Source organism: Ahaetulla prasina, chromosome 7 (genome assembly GCF_028640845.1).
Source record: "Ahaetulla prasina isolate Xishuangbanna chromosome 7, ASM2864084v1, whole genome shotgun sequence".
In the NCBI taxonomy this organism is placed as follows: Eukaryota; Metazoa; Chordata; class Lepidosauria; order Squamata; family Colubridae; genus Ahaetulla; species Ahaetulla prasina.
Genome location: NC_080545.1, coordinates 85699693 through 85725304, shown reverse-complemented (window position 1 = coordinate 85725304; position 25612 = coordinate 85699693). Strand labels below are relative to the sequence as shown.

At 40.8% G+C, this 25612-nt stretch overlaps 1 protein-coding gene across 2 annotated transcripts; it reads right to left on the bottom strand.

Annotated features, from left to right (window-relative positions):
- Positions 1-4859: 4859 nt before the first annotated feature.
- Positions 4860-25180, bottom strand: BPGM (bisphosphoglycerate mutase). Of its 2 annotated transcripts, XM_058191274.1 has the most exons (4): positions 25034-25167; positions 22545-22607; positions 15696-16342; positions 4860-5057 (listed from the first exon to the last, which is right to left on the bottom strand). In XM_058191274.1, the coding sequence occupies exons 3-4, from the start codon at positions 16294-16296 to the stop codon at positions 4876-4878; spliced, it is 783 nt and encodes a 260-aa protein (XP_058047257.1). In that variant the 5' UTR covers positions 16297-16342; positions 22545-22607; positions 25034-25167; the 3' UTR covers positions 4860-4875. The 2 variants fall into 2 exon arrangements, with proteins under 2 accessions (XP_058047257.1, XP_058047258.1); XM_058191275.1 differs by lacking the exon at positions 22545-22607 and having other exon boundaries at positions 25034-25180.
- Between the last annotated feature and the right edge of the window lie 432 nt (positions 25181-25612).

The following is a 25612-nucleotide window of genomic DNA, read 5'->3' as shown; positions in this document are numbered from 1 at the left end:
AAGGTTGGGAACCCCTGGTCTGGAGAACTAAGTAAAATACAGGCCCAATGATAAGAAACAAGATATCACCATCACCAGCTTTGGATCATCTCATCATTTTTGGCAACCATAAAATGTGGCCACCATTGCCACATTTGAGTGCTGTGAATTTTATAACTGAACCACCAACTATGTACAGACATCGGAGACATCCCAATATTTGATCTGTGTCTCCCCACTGCTCTCAAAAACAATGTCAGTAACTTTATCAAGTGTTTTGCTTACTGTCAACTTCAGAAACGTGATCATAGCTTGTACCATTTTTTTTTATATTTCCATAAGTGCCAGTCTGCCAACAGGATATCTCTTTCCTCTCTCCAACCCATTATCTCTGCCAGACAAATGGAAATTTACTACAATGCCAGCTGTACAAACAGAAGGCATGATAGATTGCAGAAAGCCACAAATAGACATCTGGAACAAAATTATATTACACCCCTATGGGATCTCCATGGCATTCAGGCACTCTAGGCAAAATAGAGTGAGCAAGAATTACTCCTTATGCTAGGTGCTCCATCCCTGGATGTTTTTAAACAAAAGTTTGAACATCTGTTTGTCTGGAATGGGGTATAAGGCAGCAGAGGTCTTCAAACTTGGCAGTTTTAAGACTTGTGGACTTCAACTCCCAGAATTCTCCAGTCAGCTTATCTGGCTGGAGAATTTTGGGAGTTAAAGTCCACAAGTCTTAAAGCTGCCAAGTTGGAAGACCTCTGGTATAAGGGCTCCTGCCTTGGCAGCGGGTTGGACTGGAAGACCTTCAAAGTCCTTTCCAGCCATATGATTCTGTGATCTAACCTATTACTATTTTTCAAACAAGTAAAAATAATAGCTGGATACCCAAGCAAAGTAGCAACTTATAAATGCAAACCAAGGAGTAAGAGCAATAGAAAAAGCCTTGGGATCTTCTGGAAAATCAGTATGCATTACTGAATCCAGATTTTTAAGGTTGCTTTTATTCTGTATGTCTGTATCATTAAATTCTTGTTTTATTTATTAGATTTTATACCACCTTTATTTGTGAGGCAACTCAAAGAAGCAAACATACTGTACATAATATTCCTTCTTCCTATTTTCCCCACAACATCCCAGCGAGGCCAAGAGAGAAGGACTTTCCCCAAATCACCCAAATGGCTTTCATGTGTAAGGCAGGACTAGAACTCATTGTCTCCTGGTTTCTAAGTCAGCACCATCAAACTATCAGTGTTGTTTTTATGCGTACATACATATGGGCGAATCCATTGATTTTACAAAGGGATGATCAGTAAAGAATTCATTCATTCTTTTATTATTCAAGCCCTATACTTTTTTGTAATGACAAATGGATGGTGTGTATTCTCATCCATTTATGTACACCTACAGTATACATAAGTGTACATTTATGTACACCTACAGTATAGAAGGGCATCAAGCATGTCTAAGTGTATCTTGCACACACCTTAAAATTCTATTTTTCACCCTTAAAAAGCTTCCCAATACCAGCTGATTGGGGAAAGCAGATATTCTTTTCTTCTGTATATTCATATCAAGATCTTGATGGGCATAAATCATTATTCATCAATAAATATCTTTAAATCAAAGCAGATCTGACTCCCTTTTCAAATAAAATCTCAGTGCTCTGGCTCCCTCTGCTGTTGATCTAGATCAACGTTTCTCAACCTTGTCAGTTTGAAGATGGGTGGCTTTCGATTCCCAAAATTTCCCAGCCAGACTCATTATCGGGGAATTCTGGGTGTTGAAGGCCACACACCAAAGTTATCAAGGTTCAGAAACATAAATGCTTGTAACATCTATGATGGGTTCACAAGGTTTCTGAAAGAACTGATTGGATCTCTTGCAAAAGTTACCTGTTGACTGTTGTCACCTATTTGTGTTTTTCACCCCTTAATTCGGAACAGAGAAAGTTATTGGAACAATTTTTGTACCCAACTGAACTCCCAACATCTCACTGTAGCAGGGGTCTCCAACCTTGGTCCCTTTAAGACTTGTGGACTTCAACTCCCAGAGTCCCTAAGCCAGCAAAGCCAAGGTTGGAGACCCCTGCATTGTAGCATTGGTAACTTAAAAGCTTCTTCCATCCCCGTACTTGTTCAACTGCCTTAATGCTGCTAAACGGGGAAAAAAGTAAGAGACCCCAAGTGATTTGATGAAGGATGCAGATTTTTGAAATAATGCAATTGACTGGATCAGTTGCTGGCTCCATAAAGAGGACATCAGTGAAACACATGCTGGCGAGTTTTATGCTGTATTCTACTTATGCCAAACCAGAGATTTGCTATAATAGACACATTGACATAAGGCACTGTTGGGCACGTTCTCCAATGGCAAAAAGTAGACAATGAAGGATGACGTTGTAACTCATTTTAATAGAGAGCACTGCTATTCATATATAGATCATACACACACGTAAGGATATCTCTGCTAAGTGTAGCTGAATCAGTTGGTCACTCTTTATCCAAAGATTTGAAAGGTTTGCACTGAATTGGCATGTTTCTGTTATATATGTAATTTGTGTTTTGTCATTCTACCCCATGATTTAAGTCTCCAATGCTTGGGTCACGGCCCATTATCGGGCCTTGAGCCATTCGGAACTGGGCTTTGGAAATGGCGGGTGAGCCCATTGCTTGCACAAATAGAGTTGTGCGTGGTCACTGTACTCACATTCCTGCCGTTCATTCCCCCCCCAGGTTTGTCAAACAGCCAGCAATGAATCAGTTATTATTTATTATTATTCAGCTGTAAGGGTGGATTCAAACAACACATTAAGTTGAACATGTTACATTACAGCTTAGTGTAATGTGTGAAGTCTGCTAATCACTCGCCTCCTGCTACCTTTTTTATTTGTTCTTCTGTGAGTTTTGGTTTTTATTTATTCTATACTTCATCACTTTTACAAATAACTTATGAAGGCAAGTGTGCAACACACCTTTCTCCTCCTATTTTCCTCACAACAATCCTGTGAGGTGGGTTAGGCTGAGAGTTGGCTGACCCATATTACCCAGTTGGCTTTCGTGACCAAGTTAGGACTTGAACTCATGATCTCTGGCTTTGTAACCTTAATCTTTAGCAGTGACATCTGCATGTTTCGTTCAGTTAAATAGTTATATTACTTATTGCACGATTGTTGTGAAATCAGTGCTCTTGTTTGTAAAATAAACTCAGGCATTCATAGCCAGCAATATATTGAATTCAGTTTTCTGGAAAAAAAATATTAAGACCCTTCAATCAGAGGTGAAATGCTCCCAGTTCGGACCGGATCGCCTGATCCGGTAGCGATGGCGGCAGATGGTTTGGAGAACCAGTAGCAAAAATCCCTGCCCACCCCCCATGCCCAGCTGAGCCGCACGATCATCAGAGGTGTTTTTTTTTTACTTTTAAAAGCATTTTTTCTTCAGCTGAAAAAATGCTTTTAAAAGAAAAAAAAAGCCTCTCATGATTGCACAGCTCAGCTGGGATCGTCAGAGTCTTTTAAAAGCATTTTTTTACAACCTCTTCAGCCAAAGAGGTTGTAGAAAAAATGCTTTTAAAAGTAAAAGAAAAAAAAAGTTGGCCATGCCCCCACCCAGTCACGTTACCCCTGCACCAAGCCACGCCCACAGAACTGGTAGTAACAAATTTTACATTTCACCACTGCCTTCAATACATACCATGCACTCAAAAGTCAGATTGCTTCAGCCTTTCCCCTCTCTTGGCTATACAGGCAACATCTCGTTGCATTTTATTTAGAGCAATAAATAGAAGGAGATATGGATTAAAGCAATAAATAGAAGGAGATATGGCTGGACCAAGGATGGAATGTGGGGGGGGGGTACCATCTTAGCACGCTTGAAATAAATTTGTTACAATCCCAGTGCTGCTTGTATTATATATAAACTTGACCTAGCCCAATGCACAAACACTCTCTAAAGCATAACCATGGGGATGCTGCAAGTCATTAAGTGTGCGGATCGGGCATAAGTCATATTTTTCAGTGTCACTGGAACATTAAACAGTCACTAAACAAATGATTACTACCTGTACATATTTTTTTTAAAAAAAAATTAAACAGAATCTGAGAATAGAACGTCATTTCTCAAGCTTTCTAGAACAGGGGTCTCCAACCTTGGCAACTTTAAGACTTGTGGACTTCAACTCCCAGAGTTCTTGGAGTTGAAGTCCACAAGTCTTAAAGTTGCCAAGTTTGGAAGCCCATTCTAGAACATTATTTCTACCTAGCCTTTTCTTTTACATGGTTCTCTCCAACATGAAACAAAAAATAGCTATTAAAGTTCAGGCAAAGCGGATAAAAATAAGGGCTTTATTCAAAATTAGTTGAACGTCAGTTATACAATAAAAGTGGGCCCCGACAAATAAGTCAACCGATGCAAGAGGCTGTCCAAGGATAAAAAAAATAAAAGTCCACGTTAAGACTGTGAGTGAACATCTTTGGGAAGGTTTACTGTTTGGGTTCTTTAGTCCTTCATGATCCTCCTATGGGCCAATATTAAATCAGATTTGACATTCCCTGTTTTATCTCCATTTATCACAATGGTACCTTGTCACCGATTTGCAGAAATCTGGTTCTTAACACAGGGTTTCTCTCATATGAAAAGTTGATGAAAATATACATAGATGCATTTTACCCATCTAATTAAAGCCTAAATAATTCACCTGCCATTGTGACTCTCATACCAGGATCTGAAATCCAACCCCCAGAGATAAACTGCTAAAATCTAACAGCCCTTGTTTAACACTTGGTGAGAACCGAAAGCTAAGCAAGTAGGCATAAAACAATTCACAAAGTGCCGTATTTTGCCGCACATCATTAGAGCTATGAGCAAAGCGTTTGTAAGGTGGTCTTTATTTTTCAGCCATAGGTTTGGCCTTCCCTTGATCTTCCACTTTCTTGATGGCAGCTTGTATGGCTTCTTGATCACCCAGAAATTGGTGGTGGCCAAGCGGTTGTAGATTTTCATCAAGTTCAAGGAGGACGGGCACGCCGGTGGGAAGAGTCACGTTGACTATAGCGTCATCAGAGATGCCTGCAGGGAAGAAGGAACAAATTTACTATCACTATCTTACGCCGGTTGCAGGTAAGCTTTTAGCGCCATCATGAAATATAATGCCAGGAAGGTCTTGGATTTGCTAAAAAAAATTGCACTTTTCATTTTCAAATGTTTTAAAATTAAACCACATGGATGTCTAAGGAGATTCTCAATCATCCAGAACATGATTGTCCCAAAGGTGCTTTTTCCAAAGGCAATTGGACTTTGTTTTTCCATGAAGAAGTTTTATTTCTCATCCAAGAAGCTTCTTCAGTTCTGACAAGTTCTGAAGCTTCTTGCATGAGAAGTGAAACATCTTCAAGGAAAAACAGAGTCCAGCTGCCTTTGGAAAAAGCACCTTCGGGTAAACCACAGGGAGGATAATTAGAACTGCAGAAAAAACAATTGCTACCAACCTACCTTCCATTGAGGACCTGTATACTGCACCAGTCAATAAGAGGGCTGTGAAAATATTTACAGATCCCTCACATTCTGGACATAAACTGTTTCAACTCCTACCCTCAAAACAACGCTGTAGAGCACTGCACACCAGAACAGCTAGACACAAGAACAGTTTCTCCCCGAACGCCATCACTCTGCTAAACAAATAATTCCCTCAACACTGTCAAACTATTTACTAAATCTGCACTACTATTAATCTTCTCATCGTTCCCATCATCCATCTCCTTCCATTTAATGACTTGTAACTTTATGGCTTGTATCCTTAGGATTTATACTGATATTGTTTCCTGATGGCTTATTTGTAGCCTAGGACTATCATTAAATGTTGTATCATTAAGTGTTAAATTTGTACCCTATGACTATCATTAAGTGTTGTAAATGTTGTACCCTGATGAAGGTATCTTTTCTTTTATGTACACTGAGAGTGTATGCACCAAGACAAATTCCTTGTGTGTCCAATCACACTTGGCCAATAAAAATTCTATTCTATTAAAAAACAATGAATTGTGCTTTATGTTGTTGAGTTTTCTGAATTATGGATGCACTGAATCCTCTATGGCCCTTCTCCAATCCTAGACAATGCATCTGGTCTGGCATCCCTGTGGTTCTTCTTGTCCTTAATGCTTGCCTCTTTTTCTTTAAAAAAGGTGGTTTCTGTGCCCAAACATTTCAGGACAGAATCAATGAAGCAGTATGACTTTCAACAATGGTGCTACTATAGGAGTCAGAACTTTGTGAAAAGAGGAAGAAGGAGGAAGGGGGGGGAATTGTGTTAATCCTCCTTTACCAACAAAAGCTACGTACACGTTACAACTGAAAGTTACAAACTTTGCCCCAAATGGTATCAGTTGTTTAGGAGACCCAGAACAGCTGAGAAACATCCATCTTTATTCCACATGCTAAACAGGACAAACAGCAGGAAAACCAGCTGGCAGCTGAGTAGATGGGGAAATTTCTCAGAGATGTATGCCTGGAAAATGAATTTGCATTAGGAATGGAGAGTGTGGAAGCCGGGTAAAATTCATTAATTTTGTTCTAAGCTAGTTCAATTTAAGAGCAAAGTCCAGTGAAACAGGAGGGATAATTGCATGAAGGTTGAGCTGCATGAAGATTGAAGTAGGAACTGAATACAGATAGTCCTCGACTTACTACAGTTCACTTAGGAACTGTTCAAAATTACAACAGCAGTGAAAAAAAAAGGACTTATGGCCATTTTTCACACTTATGACCATTGCAGCATCCCCATGGTCACATGATTGGCTGCTTGGCAACTGACTCATATTTATGACGGTTGCAATGTCCTGGGGGGGGGTGTTTCATGTGATCCTCTTTTGTGCCCCTCTGACAACCAAAATCTATGGGGAAGTCAGATTCACTTAACAATCGTGTTACTAATTTAACACCTGCAGTGATTCACTTAACAACTGTGGCAAGAAAGGTCATAAAATGGGGCAAATCTCACTTAACCAGTGGTGGGATTCAGCCAGTTCGCACCACTTCAGGAGAACCGGTTGTTAACTTTCTGAGCAGTTTGGCAAACTGGTTGTTGGAAGAAATCATTAGGGCAGAGAACCGGTTGTTAAATTACCTGAATCCCACCACTGCACTTAACAAATGTCTCACTTAGCAACAGAAATGTTGGGCTCAATTGTGGTCGTAAGTCGAGGACTACCTGTAATAACAAAATAGGTCAACCTTTTTTGATCCAAGACCACAACTTGCTGAAGCAACCAACTTACCCTATAAAGTTGACAATGTTTTTGATGGAGTTATTTTTTTTAAGAGACTTAACTGGTCTCACTAAGCATCCAAATACTGCAGGAAAAAAAACCAAATGAATCAAAAATGCAGCTAAAATTGCTTGGCAGTGTATATAAGCAACAACCTTAGTTAAGGGCTCCCTGATCTCAACAGTTTGGAAAGAGCCAATGATAGTCAACTTCCGAACCACTGCAAAGAAAATAATATGGAAGCATCTCTAAAGCCAAGATCAATTTGAGCATCTTTTTATCTTTTATTGATTACATGATCTTAGTTTAGCCAACTCGCATCATGTCACACACCAAATCCTGCATGTGTCAAATGTATGTTTTACGTACTTGCATGACAAGAAACACATTTCCTTTCTGTTTATAAGAGTGACTTTACTAGCGAGCAAAAAATACAATAATTGATACTCAATACAGCAGTTTTCTAGAAACCAGATTCTTGCTACTTGCTACTGCTAGGAATTCTGGGAAATGTAGTCTGCCCATTTTGAGGTCACTTGGAATGGGAAAGAGGGTTAATTATAGATCACTGAACAAGAAGTGGTAATATAGGAAATTACATAACGATAAGTGGCCACTGGTCAATCAGGAAAAGTAGGAGAGCCACTGTTGTGCAAATCAAACTAAAAGAACATTACAAATTACCCCTGCTGCAATAAGATGCAGGTACAGCTCCTTAATGAACCATATTTATATCTTCACTTAGAAGAGGGAGCTATAGCTATATCCTTACCTTTTTAAAATAGCATTCCATATAATAACACAAATACAATCTCAAAAAAAAAATCATAGGAGCCTTACATAGGAAATGTTCTCCAATTTGATATGCATCCAGATGTGCCCCTATTACAGCCACTTCAAGCCCATCCAGCGTATTCAACAGATATTTATTGTGTTATAGGCAGGGGTAAAATCTATTTACCTTCCTTACCGGTAAATGTACGGTACCATGCCGTGCATGTGCACAAGCGAAACTTCTGCGCATGCGCAGAAGGTAAAAAACACATTACTTCCTGGTTAAAACCAGGAAATAATGACACCCGGGGGATGGGTGTTGCTTGTGGTTCGGTGATTGCTACTGGATCGCCAAACCATCAGCCACGATCGCTACCAGATCGTGAGATCCGGTCAGAACCGGGAGAATTTCACCCCTGGTTATAGGATAACATTTCTGGGAAATGTTCATTTGCACAAATGTTTCTTTCAGATTTGTTTACGAAATAGTGGGAGATTCAAAAGATGAAAGGAACTGGAAGATGGGTTATCTAGAGTTGTTTTTATTTCCATGAGTGATCACCAGGAATGGAAATCTCTGCTGGGCTAGTTCAATATATTAGTGAACTGTTGGTGCAAAACGTAAATGTCAACTAAAGTCAGTGTCCAATTACTTCAAATACTTGTAACATGAACTAGTTGACCTTTCTACATCCATCTACACTACAAAAAAAGATGTTGAGACTTTGGAAAAAGTGCAGAGAAGAGCAACTAAGATGATTAAAGGCCTGGAGACTAAAACATATGAAGAACAGTTGCAGGATTTGGGTTTAGCTAGTCTAGAGAAAAGAAGGACTAGTGGAGGGACGGGATATAATAGCAGTATTCCAATATTTAAGAGGCTGCCAAAAAGAGGAAAGGAGTCAATTTATTTTCCAAAGCACCTGAAGGCAGGACAAGAAACAATAGATGGAAACTAATGAAGGAAAGAAGCACCCTGGAATGAAGGAGAAACGTCCTAACAGTGAGGACAGTTAACCAGTGGAACAGCTTGTTATCAGAAGTTGTGGGTGCTTCACCACTGGAGGCTTTTAAGAAGAGAATGGACAGTCACTTGTCTGAAATGGTACAGGGCCGTGATGGTGAACCTATGGCACGCGTGTTGGAAGTGGCACGCAGAGCCATCTCTCCGGGCATGCCAGCCGTCGCCCGTTGCTCTTCTGGGTTCCAGTGTGCCGGCCAGCTGGCCTTCACATGTGTGGGAGCGCCGGAAAGAGGAAGAGCAGCCGCCTGGCGCGCATGCGCGTGCCGGAAAAATGATCATCTTGTTTCTGGCGCATGCATGTGCACCGGTCAGCTGGTCTTCGCGCGTGCGTGCACACCAGAAATCAGAAGACCAAGTGGCCAGTGCGCATGCGTGTAACGGAAACTGGAAGATCATCTTCCCAGCGCGCACATGCACACTGGGTGGCTGCTCTTCCAGTTTCCAGCACATGCGCGCTCCCGTTTCGGCACTTGGTGACAAAAAGGTTCACCAATACTGGTATAGGGTCTCCTGCTTGAGAAGGGGGTTGGACTAGAACAGGGGTCTCCAACGTTGGCAACTTTAAGCCTGGCGGACTTCAACTCCCAGAATCCCCCAGCCAGCAAAGCTCTATTCTGATTGATTGATTGATTGATCACTTTGCATTCTATAATCTCAGCATTTATTCAGTTAAACCGAATAAAGCAGGCCTGTCAAACTATCGGTCCATGGGCCGTATCCGGTCTGTGTAGGCCACACCCACCCCAGCTCCACAAAGGCAAAAAACATTCCGATATGTCACGATACGTCCCGTGATGCGATCGGGTTTGACACCCCTGGAGTAAAGCACTACTAGTCAGATGCAACAAGGAATCATATATAAGTAATCCTTGACTTATAACCGTTTCTTTAACAACCATTCAAAGTCACAACAGCAGTTGGGACTTATGACCAGTTTTCACACATACTAGGATCGCGGCATCCCCATGATCATGTGATCAAAATTTGGCTGCTGGTCAACTAGAATGTATTTATGATGGTTGCAGCATCACATGATTTGGCCCTGTGATTTCAGGACATCCCATCTGAAAATCTTGAATATTTGCTATTTGTTGTAATCCATTTCTGTGGATGTTTTTAATAATCACAGTTTCAACTGCTCCTCATTTTTTTATGGATTAAGAAACTGTATTCTTTTTATATGTAACTAAAAGCATCACTTTTTAAATCTCAGAGTAAAATTGATACACAGATGGCTGAAACTCCAAATTTATGAGGAAAGAAAAATATAGCAAAATCAGTATTATTTGAGAATTGATATATTTATTTAGATACATTTCTCCTCTAATACCTTTAAATTAATTTGAGACCAAATATTTGAAAAAAAAATACAGGTGGTCCTCGAATTACAGTCACAGCTGAGGCCAAAATTTCCATTGCTAAGTGAGTTGTGCCCCATTTTATGATATTTTTTTGCCAGCGTTGTTAAGCAAATCACTGAAGTCATTAAGTGAATCGTGCAGTTGTTAAACAAATCTGGTTTCCCACATTGACTATGGCTTATTGGAAGCCAACTGGGAAGGTTAGAAATGGTGATCACATGACCACAAGACCCAGCAACTGTCAAATACATGCCAGCCGCCATCACGTGACCATGTCAACAGTCGTAAGTGTGGAAAACAGTCATAAGTCGCTTTTTTTCAATGGTTTTGCAACTTCAGATTGTCACTAAACAAATGGTTGCAAGTCAAGGAGTACCTGTATAGGAAAGACAAACTCCTAGATTTTTTTAATGTAAGTTATTACATCATGATGGAGGAGTTAACTTGCCAGATTTTTGGCTTCGTTATTGGACACACTTTTAATTCAAGTGCTCAATGGAAATGCAAGTCATCCAGAAAAAAAAGTCATTGATGGACAGAAGCACAAAGTTACGCAAACAGTTTGATATCATAGCAAGGGCACAGGAGAGGGCCAGAAATCAGTCATTTGATTAGGACAATATATAAAAAATAATTAAATATAAATACAATATTTAGACATAGCTACAGCATATTTCCTGTATCAAAAGCCGTAAGGCACTTTTGGAAGATGCTGGAAGAGACAACATTCATTTACATTAAAAATTGCACTCCGGAACCATCCCTGTTTCAAAATAGTTGGTAAACCTTACTGGGACAGGAAATCATGGGCAAATAGTAGTATTAATAGTGTAGATCAGCAAGGAGCCGCATTTATTTTAAAGCAATAAAAGAAAATCCTTTTTTTTTCCCTAGAATGCCCCCGTTTTCCATGGGAATTTATCTGCTTCCAGGAGAATCTGGCTGGCAGCATTACCAGATGGACTTTTATTCCCCTTTTCTAACCACTGTCACCCAAGGCAGGAGGCATTAATTAAAAGGGAAGAACAGGGTCCGCCTTTGGGAGAAAGCACACAAAGCAACTGCGGTGGCAGGAAAAGGGAATAAAAAGGCCAGAACAAAGAGGCAAGTTACCAAGCAGTACTCATGCCCTGTTCGAGCCCATCTGCTTTTCCTATCCTGGTATTCTTGACCAAAATACAGGTAATCCTCGACGTACGACCACAATCAAGACCAAAATTTATGTTGCTAAGCGAGACATTTGTTAGGTGAGTTCTGCCCCCCCCCCTTTTTTTTTTAATTTATATCCCGCCCTTCTCCGAAGACTCAGGGCGGCTTACATTGTATTAAGCAATAGTGTCGTGTCCCACTCCTCCGCTGACGGCCAGGTCAGGGAAATCCGAATCAGGCGTGCCTCTGCAGCTCTGCCAAAGTCCTAGCAAAGTCCTCAAGGCAGGCAGGAGACCAGAAAGTGACTTCAGCAAGATATGTTTAGACTTTGCCTGACTCAGAGACTGCCAGAAAGCAGATCCTTTATATAGGCCATGGGGTGTGGCTGCATGACTCAGCACTTATCCAGGCCTGCCCCTCCCTTCCTTCTGACGCTGCCGCCTATCAATTCTTCTGAAGCGAGGGTCACTCCAATCGGCAGCTGTTGGCAATTGACCTCCCTCAGGCTCACATGCTGTGGAGGAGGGGGAGGGGTCTAGTTGCTCCGTTTGCCTGGGCATGGAGCCAGAGCTGGGGGCTGGAGATACTTGCTCTTCTTCAGCCTGTCTGGGCATGGAGCCAGGGCTGGGGCCGGGAGATGCCCCCTCCTCAGCCTGTCTGGGCATGGAGCCAGGGCTGGGGCCGGGAGGCATGCTAGGACATTCTTCAGCGTTCGGAAGCAGATAAGCAGACCCCGGCTGTGGTGGTGAGATCGGACGAGACACAACAAATAGTCTCATCCATTTGTATATTATATACAAAGTCAACTTTTATTGCCGCCAACAATCTGGGTCCTCATTTTACCTTATAAAGGATGGAAGGCTGAGTCAACCTTGGGCCTGGTGGGGCTTGAACTTGCAGTAATTGCAAGCAGCTGTGTTAATAACAGACTGCATTAGTCTGCTGAGCCACCAGAGGCCTTTCAGGACCTTTCTTGCCACAGTTAAGTGAATCATTGTAGTTGTTAAGTTAGTAACACGGTTGTTAACTGAATCTGGCTTCTCCATGGATTTTGCTCGTTGGAAGGTCACAAAAAGGGATCACATGACCCCGGGACACTGCCACCATCGTAAATATACATCAGTTGCCAAGAATCTGAATTTTGATCATGTTATCATGGGGATGTTGCAATGGTCGTTAAGTGGGGAAAAAATGGCCGCATCACTTTTTTCAGTGCTGTCACTAACGTTTATGAACTGTTGTAAATTGAGGACTACCTATGTAGCAGGAATTGTTACAAAACAGCCAGATCTAGAGTCTCAGAAATTCTTCACCTCAATATTTTAAGGGATTTCTTCTGGGTTTATTCGTTATTTCCCTTTTAGTTCCATAAACCCACGCTTCATTTGAAGAAACAGAACAAGAACTGGCACATAGACAAAAGGCAAAGCAACCTGTTCCTAAGCAACCCGTTTCTGTTCTTTCGCGTCTATCTAAGCAACCCATCAGCCACAAGAAGACCATAATCCAGGATTGAGACACTTTATGGAGGGAGGGATTATGGGTTTATGGAGGACTTTTGAGAGTAGAAGACCTGACCTAAATGTGGCAAGGGCCCCGTGTTATAATTCTTAATCACTCTTCACCCTTATAGCATTCCAAAGACCTGCATATGTTTTTGCAGCATTAAGACATGCTTATATAATGAGAATTTGACAGCTTAATCCAATATTGGGAAACAGCACGTTTAAGTAAGCTTCACTGAAGAAATCATTTTAAAATTAACATTACAACATGAAAGGCATTGTTTTACTTCTCAGGAGGGAAAAACCTCATCTAATAACAACAACAACAACAACAACAACAACAACAGAGTTGGAAGGGACCTTGGAGGTCTTCTAGTCCAGGGGTCTCCAACCTTGGCAACTTTAAGACTTGTGGACTTCAACTCCCAGAATCCCTTAGCCAGCAAAGCTGGCTGAGGAATTCTGGGAGTTGAAGTCCACAAGTCTTAAAGTTGCCAAGGTTGGAGACCCCTGTTCTAGTCCAACCCCCTGCCCAGGCAGGAAACCCTACACCACTTCAGACAAATGGTTATCCAACATCTTCTTAAAAATTTCTAGTGTTGAAGCATTCACAACTTCTGCAGGCAAGTTGTTCCACTTATTAATTGTTCTAACTGTCAGGAAATTTCTCCTTAGTTCTATCTGAAATAAAAGATGCTACTCGCTCAAGGGGAACAATGATGAACGAAAGCTGGTTCCAGGGATGACCCAAATCAAATAAAAGCATGCAAGATTCAGAGACAAAACTAGCATTTATTTACTTGTAAATGAGTAATGTCTTACTCAATTTCCAAGACTTCGTACAGAAATCGCTTACAGCAGGAGTCTCCAATCCCCGGGCCATTGGCCTGCACCAGTCTGTGGCCAGTCAGCAGAGGTGGGTTTTACCTACCTTTACTACCGGTTTGCAGTGGGATCGTGCGCGCTTGCTTGCTTCGCTCGCATGCGCAGAAGCTTCCTGATGACATTCAGGTCAGTGGGCAGAGCCTCCCACTGATTTTACTACCGGTTCTATAGAACCGGTACGAACCAGGGGCAACCCACCACTGATGTGTGCCCAATATAAGCCCTCCCTCCCTCCCAAAATAAGCCCTAATTAAGACCCCGCCCACTCCAAGGTGCACAGGTAAAAATTAAGCTAGGGTGGGGATGTGGGGGGTGGAGCCCCCCTACTACTTACCTTTGAACAGTTGCAGCCAGGCCTTGCACACCCCGACACCTGTCTTGCCGGCCCATGCAGCTGGCAAGGCTGGCAAGCCTCTTCTGAAGGCCTCTGCAGCCGATAACAGAGCTACAGAGCTCTATCATCTCCTGCAGAGGCCTTCAGGAGATCCCCTCAGAAGAAGAAGTATTAGCTAAGATATTTTTTTGGTGGCAAAAAAATATAACACAGGGTCTTATTTTCGGGAAAACATGGGTATTACCAATGCTACCCCACGGCATCATTCTTTGCTATCCCCACTTCAAATGGCATACAACAGGAATCAACAAGCTGGTCTCCTTTATTTTTCCCTACAATTTCACCAACTTTGACCAACAGATTGATCAGGCAGGTTTCTTACAGTTGGCACTTGATTATTATTATAAACTATTCCTTACAGAAAAGAAATCATGTCTACGGTTAGAGTAACCTGGTGGAGAGAGAAAAACAAAGATTATATTTAGCTAGAGGAGGTTATGAGCAGAGTTTAGATTCAGGTGTGTTGTTTGCTTTTGGATTAGCATATGAATGCTAATCCAAATGCCATTAGCAGTTTGTAAACCACGGATCAGCTCTTAACTTATAAATAAACCAGGTCACCAATTGCCACCAAGGCAAAAAGTATAAACCATATTGCTAGTTATTGATATAAATATAAATATTTATATTTATATCTGAAGGTGCAGCTGTGCCATAAACAACACTCTTGAAAGTGCCAAAGGTAAATTGAAAATCGATTCCCAATTCTCACCTCTAAAAATCCCCAAAAAATTTGGGGAGGAGAAAGCATCATAATGAAGCAAATATAACAACAGCAGCGTGCGTATATACTTTTAGCAAGGTTTTCTTGGCATTAGAGAGAACCATAAATGACAACTTTCTACTATTGACCGCACCCCATTCCTAAGAGGACCATAAGGGGCGTGCATAAGCGCACAAACGTGCCTACCATTCCTGTCCTATTGTTTTTCTTTTCTTCTTCCTATATATATATATATGCTTATACCTCCTATATTTACTCATATATGTGTTTATATACTATATAATCTTTTTGTATGATACCTACATATATTGTTGTGACTAAATAAATAAATAAATAAATAAATAAAATGACACCACTTTCCAGTAAGGCTTCCAAACTGCTGTACTGAAGAGGCCTCACTAAAGCCTGAGTCACAAAGTCTGCAAATAATGTGAAATCTACTCCAATATAAAATCTCCACAAGCCCAGAAAACTTTGACTAAAAGTATATACAACCCACCTTGGCTACAAATATCCCAAGAAAATCTAAGTATACATTTTTAAACCAATTGTTTTTAACGGTTCTGGGGGCAGTGGGGGGGGGGACACCTCAGCAGTAGCAACACTACACTCAAAATGGAATGGTACCTTCCAGATGCTTCAGAAGAGCCCTCGTGCTGTTTCCATGGGCAGAAATTAACACAGTCTTGCCTCCCTTGACTTCTGGTGCTATCCTTTCATTCCAGTACGGAAGGAGTCTATCCAATACTTCTTTTAAACTCTCAGATTTAGGAAGCTTCTCTTTTGGTACATCACAGTAATTATACCTGCGATCATTATATATTTCGTGATAGTAAGGGTGGACCTCACTGATGGGAGGTGGGCTGACATCGTAGCTCCTTCTCCATCTTTTCACTTGCTCCTCGCCATGGTTCAAAGCCATCTCTGTCCTGTTGAGGCCAATCAGCGCCCCATAATGTCGTTCGTTCAGCCTCCAGGAAGATTCAGTGGGGACCCACTCCTGCCCCATCTCCTCAAGCACAAGCCACGCAGTCTGAATAGAGCGGCTAAGAATGGAGGTAAACACAAGGTCGAACTCGAAACCAAGCATTTTGAGGTGCCTCCCACAGGTCTGAGCTTCCTTCACCCCATCAGCGCTCAGTTTCTGGTCAACCCAGCTACAGAATCTATTTTCCTTGTTCCAAGCCCCTTCGCCATGTCTCAGCAAGATGAGTCTATTTCTGGCCATCTTGATCGGAGCGCTCTTGAATCTGCAGAGTCTACTGAGAAGACATCTAATTGGAAATAAAAGAAATCAATCAATCAAATACTTTGGATCACTAGCAATCAACATCAAACTCTTGTCTAGAATTTCTTGAGGCCACCATGAGTAGCCCAAGGTAAATTGTTACTTGTGACTGATCTTCCCTTGCAAACACAAAGGTTCTTCTAGGAGAAGATAACTTGTGCTCTGGAGCTCATTTAGAGTCCTACCAAAGTAACAGCAAGACCACATGTGAACTGGATGGGAACATGCCTACCATCCAGAATCTTGGGCCAGTTTCTATGGCAAATGTGCAGCAACTGCTCACTGGCAAGTTGAGTAAGAATTCTTGGACAACAGAAGTCTTGGAAACAGAAAGTATTAATTGGAGTCATGAAAAAAAGCACTAGGTACAACATACTGCTCTAAAAAGATACATTTTAATACCTTGCTTCAAGATTTTGCTCCTAGAAAACTCAGGGCTGAGTCCGAATGAAATGACAGCAGCTTTTACTCTTCTTACATGTGGTTCAGAGCAGGGGTCCCCAGCTTTCTGGACCTCAAGAACCACTCAATTCATAATTTTAAATATTGCGGACCACTAATATGATCTGCCTAATGACTGGCTGGCTAGGTGGTCATGTGACTGGGTGGGCATGGCCAACTTGATGTCACTCACATTGAGGGGCGCCTCGCCTCTACTCGCCCTTCCCCTCCCAGCCACTCCTCATCTGCCCACCTGGATTCCTTAGTTCAAATTAGATCTGACCGAGAAGGAGGCTTAGCAGAAGCACCTCACTAAGGACTATGAGCATAGGCTTTCCAAGCAGAGGGAAGACCTGCAGGAGTACAAGGCCAGGTACTGGTGCTTGGAGGCTAAGCGGGCTGAGATTGTCAGTCAGTTCCAGGCCATGATGCAGTCCCACTGGAACAAGGCCCTCTAGCTCCTTGCCACTAGCGGCACTTCCCTCCAGCTTTTGCCCAAAGCCCCGCACCAGGAGGCCGAAGCAGACCCCAACTCAGAATCTCTTCCCCGCTCCGACCCACACAAGACAACCCCAAAGGGGGAGATTCTCTGTAGCAACACAAATGGGGCCATAGTTTGAGGACCCCTGATTTAATGCAATATAAAAAATGCAAATAATTTTTTAGCGGACCACCAAACTTTTCTCACAGACCACCAGTGGTCCACAGACCACCAGTTGGTGAACGGTGGTTTAGAGCAAGGGTGGGGAACTACGGCCTTTTATGACTTGTGGACTTCAACTCCCAGAATTCCTGAGTCAGCCATGCTGGTTGAGAAATTCTGGGAGTTGAAGTCCACATATTATAAAAGGGCTATAGTTCCCCACCTCTGGTTTAGAGAATAAGTTTCTCTTTTCAGTGATGTTTAATTATACTCAAACCACACTCTTCCTCTTCTGCCAGTTTTAGGTATGTTAATGGATTAATTGGTTTTTGATGGATATTTTGTTCATTCACATCTTAACATTGCACTGATGGTGTGCACTGGACTTATCCTTCCATACATATACAAAGATCATGCTTGCAATTCACTAATCGATACTCATCGCTCTCAGTATGTGGCAATAACATGGTGAAGGAGGAGTGGAAGTAGCAGAGATAGGAACAAGTATCTCCAGACTTAGTTATTTGTTTTGGGGCATCTGACGATTCCAATAGTTCTTGAATGGCTGCACTGGCAGACCAAAGCAACCAAAATTCTGCAGAAATTACATTTACAAGAACAAGAGAGCTCAGCTGGTTCTACTTAACCATTCCTGCTGGCAAAGTTCATCAAAAAAAACCTGTGAAAGCTTAGAAGAGAGGTGTCCAAAGTCGGCAAAGTCAAGACCTATAGACTTCAACTCCCAGAATCTCCCAGCCAGCCATGAATTCTGGGAGTTGAAGTCCACAAAATTGCCAAGGTTGGACACTCCTGGCTTAGAATGTCATTCTAATTGATTTTCAAGACTGGATGTTCCCAAATAAGCTAGGATGGATCAACTAAGAATTATCATCCAAGAGATAAGAGCCAAATCAATTCAGGACCCATCAGCATTCGTTTGGGGTTTGTTGGCCACTCATACTAGATGGAGGACCCAACTGAAAACAACTGGCAGAGGGTACCAAATATAGATCACTTACAATTAGCTAGGATATTCCAGAATGTATTAGGTTTAGAGCTTACAGTAGTAGCGATTTTTTTATAAAGACAAGTCACTCAAATCATTTACAATTATGATATATATTCAATAACTTTAATTTTGAAGATAGTTGTAAAGTCCCTGTTTATTCACATTGTACTCTATTTTCAAGTACTCTTTTGTACTCTTTTCTTTGGGTTACTTTTTTTTCTTAAAATAGCTAATAAAACTTATTTGGCAAAATGGGCAGCATATAAGTTTAATAAATAAATGAAAAATATTTTTAAAAATGACACGTGATGGAACATGGCAAACTAAACTCAGTAATTTCTATCCCATGTACTACTTTCCAATTTCTTCCCACGTATTGATGAAAATTAAACCACTTGATCTTGTAATACCCGTTTATTAACCATACCCTGTAATTTTATCTTGGTGCCCGCCCCATCAATTAAGAAGAGTACATCGAGGGCACTCTGATCAAACGCACTCAACTCTTCCACAAGAAAATGCTGTTGATCCAGATTTAAATAATGCAAATAATTTTCACACCTTTCTCACAAGGCTTTGGAAAATAAGTCATCTTGCACCATTTTGGACTTTCTGTTTCAACCTTCTTGACATTTATTATTTATTATTTATTTATTTTTTCAAATTTATATACCGCCCTATCTCCCTAAGGACTCAGGGCGGTTTTAAGTTATTTGGTTACTGGATGCTATTTCTTGTTACTCATGCTACATTGAGGTACTGGAATTCTAAGTACTACTTAAAGTAACATTGTACAACTTACAGCCATTCATTTAGCAGATATTCAAAGTTACAACAGCACTGAAGAAAAATGCTTGCAAACAGTCTTTGTACTTAAAGACTGTTACAGCATCTCCACAGGTTGTTGTCACAATCTCTTGCTTTCTAGCCTGGTGCTTTACTACTAGACCAAACTGGCTCTCTTTCATTATCAGCCAAGCTGGCGCAGTGCTTAGAGTGCAGTACTGCAGGCTACTTCAACTGACTGCTAGCTGCAGTTCGGCAGTTCAAATCTCACTGGCTCAAGGTTGACTCAGGCTTCCATCCTTCCGAGGTGGGTAAAATGAGGACCCAGATTGTTGGAGACAATATGCTGACTCTGTAAATATGTTGAACCGCTTAGAGAGGGCTGTAAAAGCACTATGAAGCGGTATATAAGTCTAAGTGCTATTATTATCAGTGCCAGTGCCTCTTGCCAAGTCAAGGTAAATCCAATGGACAGGACAAGAAATCAGGATATGCGGCTAAAAAGTCACTCATCAATACATCCCCTCTCTGTTTTTGCAGAAACATACTGAGAGAGGAGCAATACAACTAGTCCTTGACTTATGAACGTAATGGTACTTCCCTGTTATTGTCACACGTCATGCCAGTTGTAAATTGGGTCACCCACATGACAAATCCAATTTTCTTACAGCAGTTGTTAAGCAAACCCGCTGTTCGCTATGGGACATTTTTGCCATAAACTGGAAATAAACACCAGAGTTGGGGTTTTTTTGCAAAAATGTCATCAATCACAGGCACATGACTGCAGGCAATGTTGCTGCAAACAATCATAAATGCAGACTGGATGTTGAGCTTCCAAAATGTTGTCACATGACCACAGAGGAGTACAAGGCCATGGAACCAGATTGTAAGTACCTTTTGGGGAATCCATTGTAACTGCAAACGGTTGCTAAGCTACAGGTCGTAAATTCAGGATTACCTGCATTTCACTTCCTAAAACCAGAGGCGCAAATTTGCCATGTCAGACATTAAAGCAGCTGGGAAATAGTTGACACAATGTCTTAACTCAGTGGTTCTCAACCTTTATAGTGCTGCGACCCCTTTAATACAATTCCCCACGATGTGGCGACCCCAAACCGTAAAATTATTTTCGTTTTGAATTTATCGCGCCTGAAGCCGTATTGGCTAGCGATCTGAACTGCTTGCGATTGCCTTGAGGACGGAGGCATTAAAGCGGAGACTCCTCCCCTATTAAGTTTATTGCGCCTGAAGCCAGATTAGGCTAGCGATTGGGAGTGATGGCAGCTGGCTTGAGAGGGAGCCATCAGAGCAAAGATTTCTCTCTTTTTTAATTGATCACGCCTGAAGCCGAATTCGGCTAGCGATTTGAAGAGCCTGCAGCTGGCTTGTGGAGTCAACCATTGGAGCGCGATTCTTCAACTTGAAAGTATACTTCCCATATTTCCGATGCACTTAGGCGACCCCTGGCAAATCGTCATTCGACCCCCAATGGGGTCCCAACCCACAGGTTGAGAACCACTGTCTTAACTGACGATGTTCCCTAATTGGGCAATGAAATGTCTGCAAATAACCAAGCTCAGAGAGCACCCAGGGCCCCAACAAGTCAATCCTGAACTACAAATATTTCTTCCAATGGTACAAGATTTTAACACACCTTCAGAATTGCAACTATAAGTCACATAAGGAGATTCAGCTCCGAGACACATCTGTCAGGAAGCTACTGCATTTGTGTGAAGTCTTTTCAGGAAAACTGGGGATCAACTTTAAAATTGTGATTTAATTATTTTTATTATTTAACTCTCAATAAATTTGATCATCTTATTCATATGCATGTGTGTGTGTGAGAGAAAGAGAGATTATGTAACTGAATAACAGACTTCAATGCCAAGTAACAGCTTGGGACTTAAATATCTATTGTACAATTACTTTAATATTTATTTTTATTTATTTTATTTATTTATTTTATTTGCATTTATATCCCGCCCTTCTCTAAAGACTCAGGGCGGCTTACACTATGTCAGGCAATATAAACTGTAGTAGTTTTTTTCTTAATATAATCTATCTTGCATGAAAAAGTCAAATACATTTTATAATAGTGACATCCTACACTGCAATTAACAGACAAAATCTTTATATTCAATAGTCTAGTTATCCAATTAATAACATCTTAATAACCTTAATTATACTGTAGAAATATAATTGTACTGAAACAATATAATGTATTTAAAGGTACACTGCAACATAAAGGGGAAAATAAAAATAAAACTGCACGATAAACAAACAATCCTTTGGACAGAAAGGTTCCAAAATAATCCATTGAGGTTATGGAGACCTAACACCATTTTCAGAATAAAGCAGAGCCATGGCAATCTGGCAAGGAAAAATCTTGAAAGCTTGGAAGATTACATGATTATATAAGGAGGAATGTTCCTGTCAATCAGTCTCAAAATGTGTGCTTTGAAACGCAATCCCTTGTTAGAGCCAAAAATCACACCACAGAGAGAGATCTTCCACCAGTGACAAAGGACTATCTGATTACAAATGGATTTCTGTTGGGAACTGATTATCTAAGGCAGGGATCTCCAAACTTGGCAACTTTAAGACCTGTGGACTTCAACTCCCAGAATTCCTCAGCCAGCAAAGCTGGGAGTTGGTCCACAAGTCTTAAAGTTGCCAAGTTTGGAGACCCCTGACCTAAGGCAACCCAGCCTGGACCTCTTCAACATCTTCTTAAAAGACCACAGCAATCACACAGTAAGAAGGCAGAATCGTTTTTCACGATCAACCATGGGTGGCTTGTTTTGAACCTTTGCAGTAAGTACTGGTATTATATGAAGCACAGCTATTAATCACTAGACTTAAACCTGTGATTGTCACTAGCTACTACAAGTGTGCTATAATGTCTGGACCAAGATGTTTAAAATAATGCTGGAATATTAAAGAACACGAGAAGCAAAATTTGCTCAAAACAGTGACTAGAAAAATTACGTACAGGTAGTCTTCAACTTACGACCACAATTGAGCCCAAAATTTCTGTTGCTAAGTGAGACATTTGTTAAGTGAGTTTTGCCCTGTTTTACAACCTTTGTTGCCATCGTTAGGTGCAATTGTTAACTTAGTAACACTGTTGTTAGGTGAATCTGGCTTCCCTATTGTCTTTGCTTGCCAGAAGGTTGCAAAGAGGATCACATGACCTTGGGACACTGCAACCATCATAAATATGAGTCAGTTGTCAAACGTCCAAATTTTGATCACGTGACCATGGGGATTTCACAACAGTCGTAAGTGTGAAATATAAAGATAAGTCACCTTTTTCAATGCTGTTGTAACTTCAAATTGTCACTAAATGAATTGTTGTAAGTCGAGGAGTACCTATAATTGAGGGATGAAAAGTAATCCATTATTAAAATAGACATGAAATTTAAAGATCATTTAAGTAAGTACAGATGGGAATCTAAAGCAAATGAAAAATGGACGAAAGGAAATGTCAGACCAATGGATTAGCACAATTGCTCAGTAATTATTACAGCTATGTAGTGCTTTGCACTTAAAGCCCAAATGATGTTCCCCATAAAAGTATGGGGATATAAATTTAACCCCTATCTACAAATCTTTCATGTAGTCACACTATCTCACAATTGTGCAGACCATAGCTACCTTGATGAACGTATCTTTTCTTTTATGTACACTGAGAGCATATGCACCAAGACAAATTCCTTGTGTGTCCAATCACACTTGGGCAATAAAAAATTCTATTCTGTTCTATTCAAAACAATCATAGAAAAAATAGGGTTTTGCAAACATATAGCATAATCAGACAAAAAAATAGTTCAAGATTCAGCATTTATAAAAATCTCAGTCAAAAAATACTGCGTGGTCTAAACGTTTGTGTGTTTGTGTGTATAGAAGCCCAAATTCTAATAAAGAATAAATATCACTTTAGTTTTAGCTGTAATGAATACTTTCAGTATTCTTCCGATGATGGTTCTACAAACAGATCATGCATTGGAAAAGTATTAGAATAACTTTGCCTCAAAAAGCTGATAGAAACTTAGTGTAGGCCAGAGAGATCTGGTGACAGTGACTCATATCTCCTATCAATAAAGGCCTAGATTGTCATGCTATCAATGATACCCACTGAAAAGATACTTTATACTGAAAAATCACCTCTTAAAAGTTAGCTGACTTTCCTTTGATCAAATATACACAACCTTTCTCCTCTGTGAGATCACTGTGGTTGTTAAGTGAATCATGCCATCATTAAGCAAATCCGGCTTCCACCCATAGACTTTGCTTGTTGGAAGCCAATTGGGAGGTCACAAAGAGTGATCACATGACCCTAGGACCCTGCAATTAATGTAAATATATGCTGGTGGCCAACTGCCCAACTGATTATGTGACCATGGGGCTGCTATGATGTAAGTGGGAGTAATGGTTGTAGTAACTTTGAACAGTCACTAAACAAATGGTTTTAAGTTGACTATACCTGTATTGCACAGACAAAATGGATTCAAAAACCAATACTATTTCAACGTTTTTCTCTGCAGCTATGCATTAATGCTGTGCTTTGAATTTTGCATAAGTATATTTATTTGTAGAGCATCCCATTGAATTCAGTAACAATATTCATGCATTATGCTACTGTAATTATTAGTATACTTACCCATGGGCTAAGCAAATAACTCTCGATTTATACAGACCACTAAACCACAAACTACATGGACTGACTTTGCACAATATTAAATCAGAATTAAATATATAATATAATGGGTTTCAAAGGCATTCCCAACCTGGCATTCTCCAAATACATTGTATTTTTTAGCATCCTCCAGAATTAGAGAATGCATCAGTGGAGAGCAAATTGGGAAAAGATGGCATATAAACCAGAACTTTTGATATATTTTAACAAGTATGGATTCCTTCATTTTAACATAAAACTCCTACATCTGAGAAGCAAAGGTAGGACATATTCACATGCTACAGAAAATAATTGGTATGTTACATGGCTGTTTGAGCAGCACAATCAAGACTAGCAAACACTTTATTTTAATACAAATATTCACACCTGGCCAATTCAAAAGCTAAACAGGGTGGGATTGTGGCTAGTCGCTAGATGGGGGCCACCAGAAAATAACAAGGGAATTTGCCTTGAGCCTATATAGTGCTCAACAATACATAAAACAAAATTAATATCAAGTTTGGGATGAAGGCAAAAAACGACAGATTTAAAAGCAGGAGAGCAAGGGATGGTTGGTAGCTTTAAGGTTACTGAAATAACACCGGTATCACTAATGTGATAGAATCCATGTCCAAGAATTCTCAACCATGACCATAGTAAGATCTTACCACTCTGATTTGCGTTTTTAAAGGCTTCTCCCAATTCCAATGCACAGCCTGGAGGGGGAGGGGGAAAAAACCCTGAGTTTGTGACTTTTTAAAATAGCAGAACCAAAATTAGAATGACATACACACCAAATTCTCTCCAGGGGCAGCCAGGTTCAGTCTTCCTCTTCCCTAACACTAGAGACACTCACGGTTAGCTGGGTAAGGGGATTCCTATCTTATTGATTTGCATGCAATTCGCAGAGATCTAATTCTGGGAAACACACATACACACACACAAACACACACACACCAAAAAAAAAAAACACAGCAGAACCCATTGGACTGAAAATAAAGATGCACTTCAAAGGGAAGCTCTCGATGCAATTCTCTCTCTCCCAGCTGCGGCTTAATTAAAACACGCATGCAAAAACAAATCTTTTTTTAAGGAGGAAAGGGGGGAAAGCATTATTCACCTTTAACACCGCACAGCTCGGGCTGCAAAATCCAGCAACCACCAGAAATAGAACCCCGCCAAGCTGCAAAGGCTGCGGCTAATAGTTCCTAGCAGCTTCAAGCAGAGTGCTGAAGAAGGGGAAGAGTTAGTAACGCCTCCCGGATTCGCCCTCTGATTGAAGCAGCGAGCTGTCATTCACGAGACACCGTGGCCCTACTTCTTCTGGGGAAGAGAAGTAGGATGAAGAGGCGGGAACTGATGACCTAATAAATCAAACGCTCTCCGGCAATCTCTGTTGGAAGGTCGGTGCTGATTGGTGGAGGAGGCAGCTGCAGCAGCGCCATGCGGTAAAACCAGTAAATGGATCACTCCAGGACAAGGGATTTTAAGCTTTGTGGTTAAAAAAGAGATCCCAAAAAGGCTTGTTTGATGCATGTTTAGAATAGAATAGAATAGAATAGAATTTCAGGGTTTAAGGGTTTAAGGGTTTAAGAGTTTAGCTTTAAGAGTTGTAAACCTAATCTTGCGTAGCTTCTTCTCTAAAAATACTACACTACTAATCAGAGCATATAAAACATTTGCTAGACCAATTCTTGAA

Excerpts from the sequence above, each read along its gene's own strand:
- BPGM (XM_058191275.1), bottom strand. The coding sequence starts at position 16,296 with ATGGCCAGAAATAGACTCATCTTGCTGAGACATGGCGAAGGGGCTTGG. Across the intron at positions 5,058-15,695 it reads TCTTCTGAAGCATCTGGAAG|GCATCTCTGATGACGCTATA; the intron begins GTACCATTCCAT and ends TCTTCCCTGCAG.